Here is a 15,025-nt window from a genome sequence, read left to right as displayed (position 1 = left end):
CTTCCTTCCGAGGAGTGGCTGGTGGGTTTGAACCACCAGCCTTCTGGTTAGCAGTCAAGTGCCTTAGGCACTATGCTACCAGAGCCCCTTCTTGACTGATTAGGGTTCTGATAATGTCTCAGTTTTAAATTCAAGAAGGTAAGCCATCCACCATCTACTATTAAGAAACAAAACGAAATAGTAATAATAAATTCACATCAGTGACCCACAAACAAATCTACCACATTTCACTGACAAGAAAATAATATTTCAAGTGATTATTTTCGGAAAAGGCACGTTCATGCAACTTAATTTCTTACCTCCTAATTACAGACATTAAAAGCTCCAACAACCAACTTAAGAACTTGGTATTTCACAGAATATGCATTTTGGTTAAATTCATTCAGAGATTAAACTCTGACCACAAGATCTAAAGTGTGAATGAAAAATGGAGTGAGGAAGAAATATTCATGTTGAGATTTATACGTATATGGACAAATTCTAATTTCTGTTATACATAAGTAAATAAGTAAACAGGACTTATCTCACTGAACTTCTCTACTGTTTCATCCGCAAAACATGTTACAGCTTTGTTTACTGTGTTAAGCTGTTGTCTACTTGTTTCGTGATTTTCAGCCTCATCTTTTAAGTAAAATTTTATTCAGAAGTGGATCCAGGTTTTGTGGAGCCAATCTATATCCTTTAAGGAGTCCTCTCTAAGAAGAAAAAATCAAAATTATTAATATAGAATTATGCAGAAGGTACTGGAAAGGGCCTATGCAAATAAGGGAACCAGGAGCTTAAGTACCATCAACTTCACAGTATATCTACTTCTGAAGTGTCTCGAGTGCAAAGACCAAGTCATGTTTCTTTGAGGTCCATCCACATGGTGTTTTGCAGAGCAACGGGTATTTTATAATCATTCAGTAGTCATTGATTCCACTCATTTCAGAAGCAAGCAAAGGACTGGACTATGCCATTAAATTCAAGGTTTGGATGGTACAAAATAAATCTTAACTCTTCATTCAGTTACACCTTAAAAAATGTAGTTTGAATTAATATTGATTCTGTTATTTGTCATCCAGTCAGTATGTTAAAAAATCCAAAAATGTCCATGTATTATGATTGTGTTATTGTTGTTATGTGCCGTCGAGTCGGACCCGACTCATAGCAACCCCTCCTTGGGTTTCTGAGGCAGTATCACTACAGAAGTAGATTGCCCCATCTTCCTTCCAAGGAGTGGCTGGTGGGTTGTATTATAGTTGGAAAAAAAAAAAAGAAATCATCAAATAAAAGCTGGATGCAGGTGAGACACAAACACTCTTATTCCTGTGTGTCTGTTCACTATTTATGACAGGCAGCTGGAATCCGCATACACTCCTATACGGAGGGGACATCTGCAGCCTATTATCAATGGACTTGCCCCATGAGGAGAAGAAGTTACCAATTCCAAAGTAAACTTACAGGAATTTTTGATGTTCTGACCTCAAACTGCCTGCCAACAGTTAACATACTACATCCTTTGATATAAGTATGAAATATAAAAAAGAGACTGTATATGTAATTCTTCAGGTTCTCTTTATAGATTTGAGATACATAAGTAAAAGAACTATGAAAGCAATGACTAACTCCACAGGTTCATATCCCAGGCTTAATATTCGCTCAAGTACTGCTACATAAGAAACTATAGAACTTCCTATCTATGCTGCAGCCCAGACTGACACATGATAAAGAACAAATATTTCATGCATGTTCCTTAATGAACACATGAACAACCACTGATCCAAATAATTTCATTTCATATGCATCTATGCATAGAAAAAATATTTCTAACATGTGATAAGCAAAATACTAATTTTCTTGATCTATAAATAGTTACAATGAGATAAATGTTAGGTCGAAAGAAAAGTGGGCAAAGGATAGGAAAAGATAATACATAGAAAAGAAAACACAAATGTCCAATAAGTACCTCAAAAGATGCTAAACCTCACTCATAAATACAAGAAATATAAACTCAGAAACAATGAGCTGCCATTTTTCAATGGTGTGATCAGTAGAAATAAAAATACCCTGACAATATGTCTGACAAGGGCATAAGAGAACTGAAACAACACTCTTATTCTCTGTGGGCAGGAGTATGGTTGGTGAAACCCTTTGGAAGGCGACTTGGAAATATCTTTTAAATTTTAAAATGTTTTATATTTTGACCTATCGATCACTTTTCTATGACCAAAAACCAAACTCACTGCCATCGAGTCAATTTTGACTCCTAGTGACCCTTCCTTGGGTTTCTGAGGCAGTATCTCTGCGGAAGTAGATTGTACAGCCTTCCCTCTGAGAAGTGGCTGGTGGATATGAACTGCCAGTCTTCCGGTTAGCAGTCAAATGCCTTAGGCACTATGCTACCAGAGCTCCCTATTCTATACAATTCTCAAATACTCAAAAGACACGTGTTCAAAAACGTTCCTTGCAGCAGTATTTACAAAAGTTAAAAAAAAAAAAAATTGAGATAGTTGAAATGTCCATCCTGAGTAATTTATTCAATAAATACTATAAAGCCATTAGAAAGAACATGGTAGATCTATCTGTATGCGCTCATATTGAAATAATAGTAACATACGTGTTTTGAATACTTTCTATATACTAGCCACTGGTTTTAAGCATTTTATGTATATCAATACTTACATTTAATGAGAAAAATTGTTTGCAATACATGGATGAGGAAAAAAGTTGCAAAAGAGATTGTATATTGTGATTCTCCTTGTATACAGAGAAAATTCTGGAATGCTACAAAACGAATGATTTTGAGTGATTACGTAGGAGGACTGTGACTCAGGAACTTGGAGAAAAGGAAAATTTTAATTAATTTTTTAATTCTCTAAACTGTTTGAATTTTTCACCATATATGTGGATTACTTCTATTTATAAAATGTTAATAAACATTTCTGCTTAGTTAGGGTAAAACTCACTGCCGTCGAGTCAGATCTGACTCCTAGCAACCCCTCCTTGGGTTTCTGAGGCAGTATCATATGGAAGTAGATTGCCCAATCTCCCTTCCAAGGAGTGGCTGGTGTGTTTGAACGGCCAGCCTTCTGGTTAGCAGTCAAATGCCTTAGGCACTATGCTGGCAGAGCTCCCTTAGTTAGATTATAGTCTATTTATTTTTCTGTTTCTGTTTCTACTTATTTTTAAAAATCTAGTAACTATTATTTGGAAGAATAAAAAAAAACAGCAATATGAGAAAACTTTAACAATTTTCTTAACACCCTTTTGTAATGCAAGAATTTTTAACATGAGTGTGTATTACTTTTAAAATAAAAAAGTCTAGTTAACAAAAATCAACAACCACAATGACCCAACAAAAACACCCTATCTCATTTCCTTCCTTATGCAGGAAACTGCAGAATATAAGGATTTGGATGCAGATTCTTAGAATTCTAAAACAATTGTTTGGCTGTCAGTTTTCTCCCTCCCAACATCAAGTCAATTCAACAACAGATTTTTTTTTTAAAGACCAAGTTTAATTATAAATAAAAATAAGGGGGAAAATACAGATTATTGATGTGTGGATTACAATTCCACCACTCTACAATATGCAGTATGTGACTTCACAACATAGATCAAGGACCATCTTTACACACATATTCATAAGGCACCAACACATGATGGCTGATACCATCATCATCATCATCATCATCATCATCATCATTAGAGTTCATTAGCTGCTTCCTATATGCCTAATAGGGAGCTCTGGTAACATAGTGCCTAAGGCACTAGACTGCTTACCAGAAGGCTGGCAGTTCAAACCCACCAGCCACTCCTCGGAAGGAAGATGGAGCAATCTACTTCCATAGTGATATTGCCTCGGAAACCCAAGGAGGGGTCGCTATGAGTCGGGTCCGACTTGACGGCACATAACAACAACAACATATGCCTAATAATGAGCTCCACACATTATTTCATTTAATCCTCACAACAACCCTATAAGAAACCTGGTCAATTGATTATTTACTGGCATTATATAGCATTACAAAATAATGGAAAAAACTTAGGATAACAAATAGTAACTCAAATCCATAAACAATTGAGTCTAGATTTATGGTATTAACTCTTAATGCTTTTGTAGATTTTTATGAGATTTATTTATTCCTCAGAAATAAGCCATAGGTATTTCCTGAATAATCTCCATGCTATTTGTTCCAGAAATCATTCCTTCCAGTTAACCCATCCTCACACATACCTCTACAGCATACCGAATGCAGGTGATTCAGAACCTCGTATCTTCGTTCTGCAAACAGCCCTACATTTCTATCAACTCTCAAATGCCTTCAGACTCTTACCTGTCCAGCAGCAGTTCCAGCACTTCTTTAGTGGAGGCAAAGCCTCTGTATGTTGACAGGAAGATACTGATATAGGTAAAGTCATTGTCCCCAAAAGCTGTCAGCAGGTTTTCCACAAGCTTCTCCAAGGTGCCAGCTTTTATGGTCCTGATCTTACAGGTCTCATACTGACTGACTGTATGCCCTGGAGGCAGCTGGTCCCCTTCAACCTGTACAATAAATCAAGGATTACAATCAGGAGAAATCAATCCTTAAAGTAAAACTGAAAACCCTGAAATAGTTGAGAGCCACAGACTTTAGTATGCATTGTTGGATCTTATGTAATTTCTCTTTAAGTCATGTAAAGCAATGCTCTCCCCCTATGAGTGCAGTGGTGGTGATGGTAATTGTGTGTGTGCGTGTGTGTGTTTCCTCACTTTCTAAAAGTAGAAGTATTACTTCACAGTGGTTACATTCTACCTACTTCAGTATTTAGGTTGTTGGCATATTTTACCAAGATTATTTTCTATGATCCCTGGATTGCATTTAGCAAATGCTATCAATCATTCCCTTTCTATTGTTCCTTGGCAAATTTTCAAATTCATTCTTAAAGGCAGCTTCTACAGTGGTGTGCTGGAGCTGACTCATACCAGCTTGGGAAAGCTGATTGACAAATTTTTAGAAACTATGTGCGCCAGCTGACATCATGTTGATAGCTTGCAATAGATTTTTTTTTTTTTTTTAAATAAGCCACAGTGGGAGTGTTTCTACACAGAAATTGGCAAGCACTAAAAATTAGGGTCCTCCTCTCTCCCTCCTGAGTCTTTGGTTAAACATTTACAAGTATACCAATGTTGATTTCCATACATATTACAGTGTTCAGAATCACAGTCTGACATCCTTCAGCCTATGGGAGGCAATGCGCATTCTGACCTAATATTATCATAATCTGTTAACAGAGTTGACTGAGAAGTGGCTGTACCAAACAGCCCTAGACTAATCTCTGGGGAGTAACGGAAGGGGCAGTGGCATACATGACCCTCATCTTCTGGAAACTTGCCATGAGAAGATATTTGCTTGTGAAAAATAGCTATTACATGTGAATGAAAACATAAATACACATTGCTGAAGGAGCTTGGTGGTGCAGTGGTTAAAGCATTCAGTTGCTAATCGGTAAGGTCAGCAGTTCAAAACCACCAGCCACTCCACAAATGCAAAAACACAACCACTACAATGCAGTCAGATCCGACTCATAGTGACCCCTCTTGGGTTTCTGAGGTGGTATCACTATGGAAGTAGATTGCCCAACCTTCCTTCTGGGGAGTGGCTAGTGGGTTTGAACTGCCAGCCTTCTGGTTAGCAGTCAAATGCCTTAGGCACTAGGCCACCAGAGCTCCCAGCTGCTCTACAGGATATGTATAATTGTACCTTGATAGACCTAAGCCATAATACAGAAGAATTGATTAATGATAAAATCTGCAAAGCTTAAAACTTAATTACGAATAATAAAATTTTAGGACCTTACATTCTGTATGTGTGTGTGTGTGTAAAACAAATTATATATACCAAAAAAGCCAAACCCACTGCCACTGAGTTGATTCTAAAACATAGGAACCTGTATAGGACAGAGTAGAACTGCCCCATAGGGTTTCCAAAGCTGTAAATCGTTCTAGAAGCTGACTGCCACATCTTTTTCCCAGAGTGGCTGGTGGATTTGAACTGCTGACCTTTTGGGTTAGCAGCTGAATGCTTTAACTACTGAGCCATCAGAACTCCTTTAACAAATTATATAGAGAAATATTATATAATCTATCCAGAAATTAAACCACTGGAAGGGACTGTGGAAGATCAAAGTGGAAGCAACTACTTTTGGAAAGGGGGGTTAGAATAGCTTAGTATCATCATGTTAACTGCTAAAAGATAATATTATGTAGTAGATGGCTTTATTTCTTCATGTAAAAATCTTAAAAGAGATTTTCTAGTTTACTGAAGAGAGTGAACTAGTTGAGGCAAAATATCAAATGTTTCTTTAGGTTTCCTAGACCTTTTGACTCAGATCATGGCCTAATTATTGTTCTTTATCACTTTATAAGTATTTTTAGGACAGCCCTAATAGCTTCCATTTGTCTCCCAGAGGTTCAATTACCTTAACCAGAAACAGTAAATGAAAGTATACATGCTTTCAAATTCTAATTACATTTTTAATTACTTGGCAATGTGTTACCCTAAGTGTGTGCTGCAACCTAATAGCTACAACAAAGAAGTTTGTGTGTTCAAGGCTGGGAACTACAGGGTTCAACAAACTCAAAGACAGTTCTTTACCACAGAATTTCTTACATCTTTGACATGCTAATGTTAATGTTTCTTAATGAATGAAACTCTAAGGTAGGGATGTGGTATATGACACTTCCAAATGGATTTCTCTTTATTTTCAGAGGATCTTGCAGAACTTCAGAATGAACACACTTTGGTTTTAGCTTAATGAACCATTGTGATGCATTTAAAATTTAATTCATATTTATCACTTCGCTTAAAAAAATCAAAAAGATTACAAAATATGATGTTAATTTTCATCGTCAAATATATATTCCTTTCATCTCTTCCTTAGTATCAAAATTTAGGGATTCTCTATTGCTCTGTGTTTTTTACTGTGTCATTTGAAAAGACCAGGCTAAAGTAATTATTAACCTTAATAATATTAGAAAATAGTAACTTAAAAATATAATTCAATGTCAAATATGAACATCAACAACAAAAGAAATAGCTCCTCAATCTTGGGGTATTCAATCTCTAATGCTAAATCAAGCTTCTCTAGCTTGTGATGACAGGGTTCCCTTACCAAATAATTTTGTTGTTTGAGAATCCTTACTTTACTTACAATTTACACAAACTCCACTTTAAAACTGAATCTTTCCTTATTGACAGTAATGACTATTCAAAACAACTAAATTTTCACTGAATGTTGATGTAGCTGAAAATTCAAACACAGAGAAAAGTCCTAGTCAAAAGATAAGATGATTCAAAGCTACTGGGTAATAGAAGAAATTTAAAAAGGAATTTAAAAATTCTTAGAATCAAATAAGAATGAAAAGGCACATAACAAAACCTTTTGGACACAGCAAAAGCAGTGTTCAGAGAACACACACATCAAAAAAAGAAGAAAGGGTCAAAATCAAGAGCTTAATGTTACAACTTGAACAAACAGAAAAGGAGCAGCAAAAGAAGAAAGGAGATAATAAAGATCAGAACGGAAATAAATGAAAGGGAAGACAGAAACAGCGTAGAAGGAACCACAAGAACAGAAATCAACTCTTTAAGAAGCTTGATAAAACTGACAAACCACAGTCCAAATTGACAAAGGGAAAAAAAAAATGAGATGTGAATTATCAAAAATAAGAAATGAGATGGATGACATTACAACAGAACCAACTGAGTAAAAAAGAATCACAATTTTGTGGAAAAAAACGTACTCTAACAAATTTGAGAACCTATAAGACATAGAAAAAGTTTTGGAAACACAATACCTACCTACGTAACCTAACAACACAGAAGCAGAAAACCTAAGTAGAGCCATAACAAAAGAAAAAATAATGAAGACGTCAGTTAAATAACAACAAAAGCCCCAAACCAAATGGCTTCACTGGAAAATCCTACCAAATATTCAGAGAAGAGCTGATACCACCTCTATTCAAACTATTCTACAACACAGAAAATGATGGAACACTCCTGAATTCATTCTACGAAGCAAGTATAATTCTGATACTAGAGCCAGGCAAAAAACCACACCAAACCAAACCCACTGCCACCGAGTTGATTCTGACTCATAGAGACTTCCACTGAGTTCACAAGGCTGTCAATCTTTTCAGAAGTAGATTGCCTCATCTTCCTTCTGCAGAGCAGTGGAGCAGCTGGTGGGTTTGAACCGCTGACCATCTGCTTAGCAGCCAAATGCCTTACCCACTCTGCCACCAGAGCCAGGCAAAGATACCACACACACATAAAAAAAAAATTACAGGCCAATATCCCTCATGAATATAGATGCAATAATTCTCAACAAAATTCTAGCCAACCTAATTCAACAGCGTATCAAAAAAAAATAATACATCAAAATCAGGTAGGATTCATGCTAGGGATGCAAGGATGGCTCACCATTAGAAAACCAATCAACATAATTCACTACATAAATAAAACAAAGGAAAAGAATCATATTATCATTTCAATCAATGCAGAAAAGACATCTGATAAAATCCAAGACCCTTTCCTGAAAGAAACTCTCAGCAAATAGGAATAAAAGGGAAATTCCAAAAGACAATTAAGGGCATATACACAACACCAACAGCTAACATTATTCTCAACAGAGAAAGACTGAAAGCATTCCCCTTGAGAACAGGAACCAGACAAGGATGCTCATTATCTCTACTCATATTCAATATTGTATGGAAAGTGCTAGCCAGAACAGTAAGGAAAAAAGGGAAATAAATGGCATTCGGATTGGTAAGAAAGAAGAAAAACTATTCCTATTTAGAGATGATATAATCCTATATACACAAAATCCCAGAGACTCCACAAGAAAATTACTTCAACTAATGCAAAGATCCAGCAAAGTGGCTGGGTACAAGATCAACATACAAAAATCAATTCAATTCCTCTATATTAACAAGGAGAACTCTCAAAAGGAAACCAAGAAAACAATACTATTTATAATAGTGCCCAAAAGGATAAAATATCTAGGAGTAAATCTAACCATGGATGTGAAAGACTTATATAAGGAAAACTAAAAACACTATACAAGAAACCAAAAGAGACCTACATAAATGGAAAAACATAATATATGCTCATGGGTTGGAAAATTTAATTTGGTGAAAATGTGAATACTAACCAAAGTGATCTATAGCTATAATGCCATTCAGATCCCAATCCCAACAATATCCTTTGACAAAATTGAAAAATTAAATCTCCAACTTACATTGAAAGGAAAGAGGCCCCAAATAATTAAAGCATTATTGAAGAATAACTTACTATACAGTCACAGTAGCTCAAACAGCCTGGTACAATGACACAAAGAAAAACTGAACAGAATTGAGAACCCAGAAGGATATCCATCATCTACTTCCGTAGTGATACTGCCTCAGAAACCCAAGGAGGGGTCGCTATGAGTCGGGTCCAACTCGATAGCACCTAACAACAGCAACAACAACATGGACAGCTAAGGAGCTCTGGTGGTGTAGTGCCTAGGGCATTTGACTGCTAACCAGAGGGTGGCATTTCAAACCCACCAGCCACTCCTCAGGAGGAAGAATGGGCAAGCTACTTCCACAGAGATACTGTCTCGGAAACCCCAGGAGGGATCACTATGAGTCAGGACCTTACTCAATGGCACTGAGTTTGGTTTTTTGGTTATGAACAGTTAATCTTTGACAAAGGGCTGAAGTCCATTAAATGGGGAAGAGACAGTTTCTTTAACAAATAATGCTGGCAAAACTGGATATCCATTTACAGAAAACTGAAACAGGAACCACAACTCACATAACACAAAAAAACTAACTCAAAATAGATCAAAGACCTAAATGTTAAGCCTAAAACTATGAAGTCCCTGGAAGATAACACAGCAACAAAATTAGGGGTCCTAATTTATGTCATAAATATACTATAAAACACAACTAAAAATGTAAAAACAATGGAAGATAAAGTAGGTAACTGAAACTGCCTAAAAATTAAATAATTATGTTCATTAAAAGACTTCTCCAAAAGAGTAAAAAGAGAGCCTACAGACTGGGGGGCAAAAATGGCAACAATATATCTGACAAGGGTCTAATGTGTAAAATACATAGAAAACTTCCACACCTCAACAACAACAACAAAAAAAGATAAACAATCCAATCAAACAATGGGTAAAGGAATGAACTGACAGCTATTTCACCAAAGAAGACATTCAGGTGGGCAACAAACACACAAAGAGATGCTTGTGATCATTAGCCATTCCAAACCCAAATCAAACTCACTGCCACTGAATTGATTCCAATTCATAGCAACTCCTCCATTGGGTTTCTGGACTGCCTCACCTTTCTTCTGCAAAGCAGCTGGTGGGTTCAAACCACCAATTTTTGATTAGCAGCCAAATGCCTTAACCACTACACCACCAGAGCTCCTTCATTAGCCATTACAAAGATGCAAATCAAAACTACAATGAGATATCACCTCACCCCTGCAAAAATGACACTGATCAAAAACCAGACAACAACACATGCTGGCAAGGATGTAAGGAGACTGGAACTCTTATTAAACACTGCTGGCGGGATTGTAAAACGGCATAACCACTATGGAAAATGTTTTGGTGCTTCCTCAAAAAGCCAGAAATAGAAAAACCTATGATCTAGCAATCCCACTCCTAGGTGTATATCCTAGAGAAATAAGAGCTGTGACACAATAGACATATTTACACCCATGTTCACTGCAGCACTTTTTCACAATAGTGAAAAGATGGAAACAACCTAAGTGTCCATCAACAGAGGAACAGATAAAACAAAATGTGGTACATGCATACAATGGTATACTGCCCAACAATAAAGAATAATGATGAGTTTCCAAAACATCTTATAACATGGATGAATCTGAAGGATATTATACTGAGTGAAACAAGTCAACCACAAAAGGACAAATACTGTATGATACCACTTTATAAAAAGTCAGGAACAGGTTTACAAACAGAAAGTAACATTCTCTGATAGCTACCAGGTATGGGACAGGGAGAAACAGAAAATCACTTGCTAGACAGTAGACATGTGTTAATCCTGGTGAAGAGAAAGGCAATACACAATACGGGGGAAGTCAGCACAAAGTGCCCAAGGTAAATGAAGACACTAAGAGATATGTAAGAAGAATGGACAACTGCAGTAAATGTTATAACATGTATAATTCTTGCAACAGTAACAACAACCAAACATTAGTGAGTGGTTAAATGGGTAAATGTGTAGCTATAAGGTGTGGGAGGGCATATGGGAATACATGTGTGTGCACACATAGGTATAGTTGTGGGCATTTACATATACATATTTATATGTGCTGCATATATATTCATATACGTAATAGAGCACAGGGAGGCACAGTTATGGAAACTTCTTAGACATATCCAAACATCTAAGAGGACTGAGTTACTGCAGTTGGGGGACATTTAGGTCGACTGGCATGTTGTTGTTGTTGTTATGTGCCATCAAGTTGGACCCGACTCATAGCGACCCCTCCTTGGGTTTCCAAGGCAGTATCACTACGGAAGTAGATTGCCCCATCTTCCTTCCGAGGAGTGACTGGTGGGTTTGAACCGCCAGCCTTCTGGTTAGCAGTCAAGTGCCTTAGGCACTATGCTACCAGAGCTCCCAGGTCGACTGGCATAACACAATTCATAAAGATAATGTTTTACATCCTAGTTTGGTAAGTCAGATTTAAGATATTAAAAGCCTATAAATGGCCATCTAAGATACAACTACTGGTCTCTTCCCATCTAAGGCAAAGAAGAATTAAGACGAGCAAAGATTCAAGAAAGTAATTAGTCCACAGCACTCATGGCCCACATAAACCACAGCCTCTTCTAGCCTGAGATCAGAAAAACTAGATAGTGCCCAGCTACCACTACTGACTGCTTTGACCAGGGACACAACAGAAAGTCCCAGTGAGAATGGGAGAAAAATGTAGAACAAAACTCAAATTCATTAAAAAAAAAAAAAAGACCAGACTTACTGGACTGATAGAGACTGGAGGAACCTCTGAGACTCTCATCCTGAGACAGACACCCTTTTAACCTGGAATTGAAGCCACTCCCAGAGGTCACTTTTCAGTCAAATAATAGACTGACCCATAAAACAGTAATACTCAGGAGGAATGTGCTCTTTAAACTGAGAGACACCAGCCAGGCAACATTTGCCCAAAAGTGAACACGAAAAGGCATGGAGGGGCAGGAAAACTGGAGGGATGGAAACAGGGAAGGAAGTGTGGAAATGAGGAGAGAGTGAGCGCGTTGCAGAGACAGCAACCACTGTCATGGAACAATTTGTGTATAAATTGTTAAATGGGAAACTAATTTGCTACGTAAACTTTCACCTAGCACAATAAAACATTTTCTCTAAAAAAAAAAAAAAAAAAGACATGATGAAGTGGGTCTCTTTTCCTGCCAGAAAGCAGATTTGGCAGGAAGTCAAGGTTTTCCCTTGGGAATAGAATTATGTTACTCATTAATCCTGTCACTTCCTTTCAATCCTCCTTTCACTCTGGGGAAAAAAGAAAAAGAAAAAAATCTCAATTTGCATGCCTGATGCCCATAACTAACTTTAACATGCTTTGTTCTTCAGTGTTTGCATCTATACATCAGGAAGAACCCTATCTGAGTTAACAGATGGCCAATATAATACTTTGAAAAATTACGTTTTAAAAAATCACTCTGAAAATGCGAAGAATGAGCATCAATGGCAATATCATAAAATGACGTGCAGGAATTTTTCTGGTGCCAAATATCATTATCTCAAAAATTAATAACGTATGTTAAGGTGTCAGAGCACTTATTTTTATTTTCAGAAGACTTGCTAATTATTCTAATATCTACTTGCTACAACAGGGGGAAGACAAGGTATTATGAAGGTGAGTTATTTCCCATTATTCAATATTTTAATGAAACATTAAATTTAAAATTAGCTGCTGATTTCCATAATTATTTTGAAATGAAATTGTACGTAAAGGAGACACACAAAGTACACAATGCCTGTAGCCAGCCTGGAGATGCTAAAGTTTAGAGTTTCATTTTTACAGCAAAGTATTCAATAGCTACAATCCTTTTAAGAGACCTTATGATCTGTTTTTGTTCATAATATCTCAACAACTCTGAATTGAAATTTAAAAGAAAGGGCAGGGAGGACTCTTGGCAGACGAGTGTTTAATAACACAAACTATGAAAGCAAGACATGGAGGGCTGAGCTGGCCCTGTGGGTTAGCACACTAACAGGAAACAGCTCAATCTGGATTTAATCAGAGACCATCACTTTACTGACATGATCATGACTCTGAGGCCACAAAAATGTTTCATGATTGTTTTTCTGGACAATCTTTCTGCCATTAGAATTCAGCTTCTCCTAAGAGAATATGTCTTGTTCCTATGTGGTAAATATCTAAAACTCTGCCCAAGGGTCCTAGCTGTGGAAATTCGGTAATTACAAATTTTGGCATGCGGGGGAGAGGACAGAATGAGTGAGATGAAATATGTCATATTTCAATTCTGTTTCCAGTTGTGGAGAAATATATTCTTTCACCTTCTAAAACATAAACTGTTAGAATCTTGAGTATTTCTCATTTGAAGGGAAAAAAAAATTCTTCAATCAAAATAATACTTAAGTCATCTGATACTTTAAAAGGAAACTTGCTAAAAACAACCTCATTAGACTGGAGACAGTATGGAGTCCTTCTCAAAGCCACCCTCAGCCTTCAGAACATCACTTACCTGGCATCCTGGCCACAGTAGCAGAGTAAAGAATGGGTACTATTCCAGTCTTAACTTTCTAAGAAAAAATATAACACCATAACCCAGGGTTTTATAAATTTTAAGAAGCTCCACCTTGCTATACCAACATTCATCCCAAATACCAAGGGTCTATTTTATACTCTGGTAGCGTAGTGCCTAAGGCACTTGACTGCTAACCAGAAGTCTGGCTGTTCAAACCCACCAGCCACTCCTCGGAAGGAAGATGGGGCAATCTACTTCCGTAGTGATGCTGCCTCGGAAACCCAAGGAAGGGTCACTATGAGTCGGGTCCAACTTGACGGCACATAACAACAACACAAAAACAACAATGTGCCAGGCACTGTGCAAGGTACTGGAGATACAAAGGTAAACAGCATGCAGTCTAACACCCAGGCTGTTCCCGTCCAGTGAAAGAGACATGAAGAAATCACTGTCATGCAATATTAGTAAAATGTGGAGAAGTAGGCAGGAAATTGCAGAAGCACCTGGAGGGAGCCAAGGTACTGAGGGATCAGAAAAGCCTTCCTGAGTAGGTGATGCTCGCACTGGGTTTTAAACTCTAAGTGGGAGTTAAGAGTGCTAGGGAGAACACAGCAGGCAGAGAGAGGAGCACAAACAAAGCCATTAAGAGAAGAGGTGTGAAGGGGAAAACATGCAGTTGCAGGCCCATGATAACAGAAGAAATGAAGGACTTGACAGCAAAGTCAGCAGGGAACAACATAATGATGGAAGGCTTATATCTAATGCTAAGATGCTGAGACTCTATTTTCTATTGGAAAGGGCAAAGTAATTATGAGGTTTTAAGCATAGTCAGTGCGTGTCAACCACTCGGAGGGGAATCTATGTAGGAGATCCTGGATAGAGAGGGAGAACAATGTGGAACAAAACCCAAAATCATATGGGGGGGGAAGAAAGGGGGACCAGGTTTGCTGGTCTGATAGAGCCTGGTGGAACCCCTGAAACTATACCCCTAGCTGCCCTTCAGGTCTAGAATTGAACCCACACCTATGGCTTCCAGCCAAACAAAAGACAGCCATAGGAGTTGAACACTTACCTGAGGTAGATACACTCCTTAGAGAGAACAATCATGGGAGAAGGAAGGGCAGCGTATGCACAGTGAGACAGTTCAGGGAACAGGAGTGCATGGAGGGATGGACAGTGGGAAGAGGTAACTATGGGGAGGAAGTTGGGGGAGCTGTTGTATTGTGGTAAACTGTGGTCAGTG

The 15,025-nt window shown here is 37.6% G+C and overlaps 1 protein-coding gene across 1 annotated transcript in view; it reads right to left on the bottom strand.

Moving 5' to 3' along the window:
- Positions 1–15,025, bottom strand: part of RGL1 (ral guanine nucleotide dissociation stimulator like 1) — a 289,687-nt gene that overhangs the window by 104,071 nt on the left and 170,591 nt on the right. The window contains exon 3 of the mRNA XM_007937674.1: positions 4,320–4,528. Within this exon, the coding sequence (XP_007935865.1) occupies positions 4,320–4,528 (209 nt within the window). The remainder of the gene's footprint in view (positions 1–4,319; positions 4,529–15,025) is intronic.

Source organism: Orycteropus afer, unplaced genomic scaffold (genome assembly GCF_000298275.1).
Source record: "Orycteropus afer afer isolate SDZICR_OR568_19922 unplaced genomic scaffold, OryAfe1.0 scaffold00043, whole genome shotgun sequence".
Classification (NCBI taxonomy): Eukaryota; Metazoa; Chordata; class Mammalia; order Tubulidentata; family Orycteropodidae; genus Orycteropus; species Orycteropus afer.
Note: the sequence above shows the minus strand (reverse complement) of the source record. Positions and strands in the feature narration are given on the sequence as shown.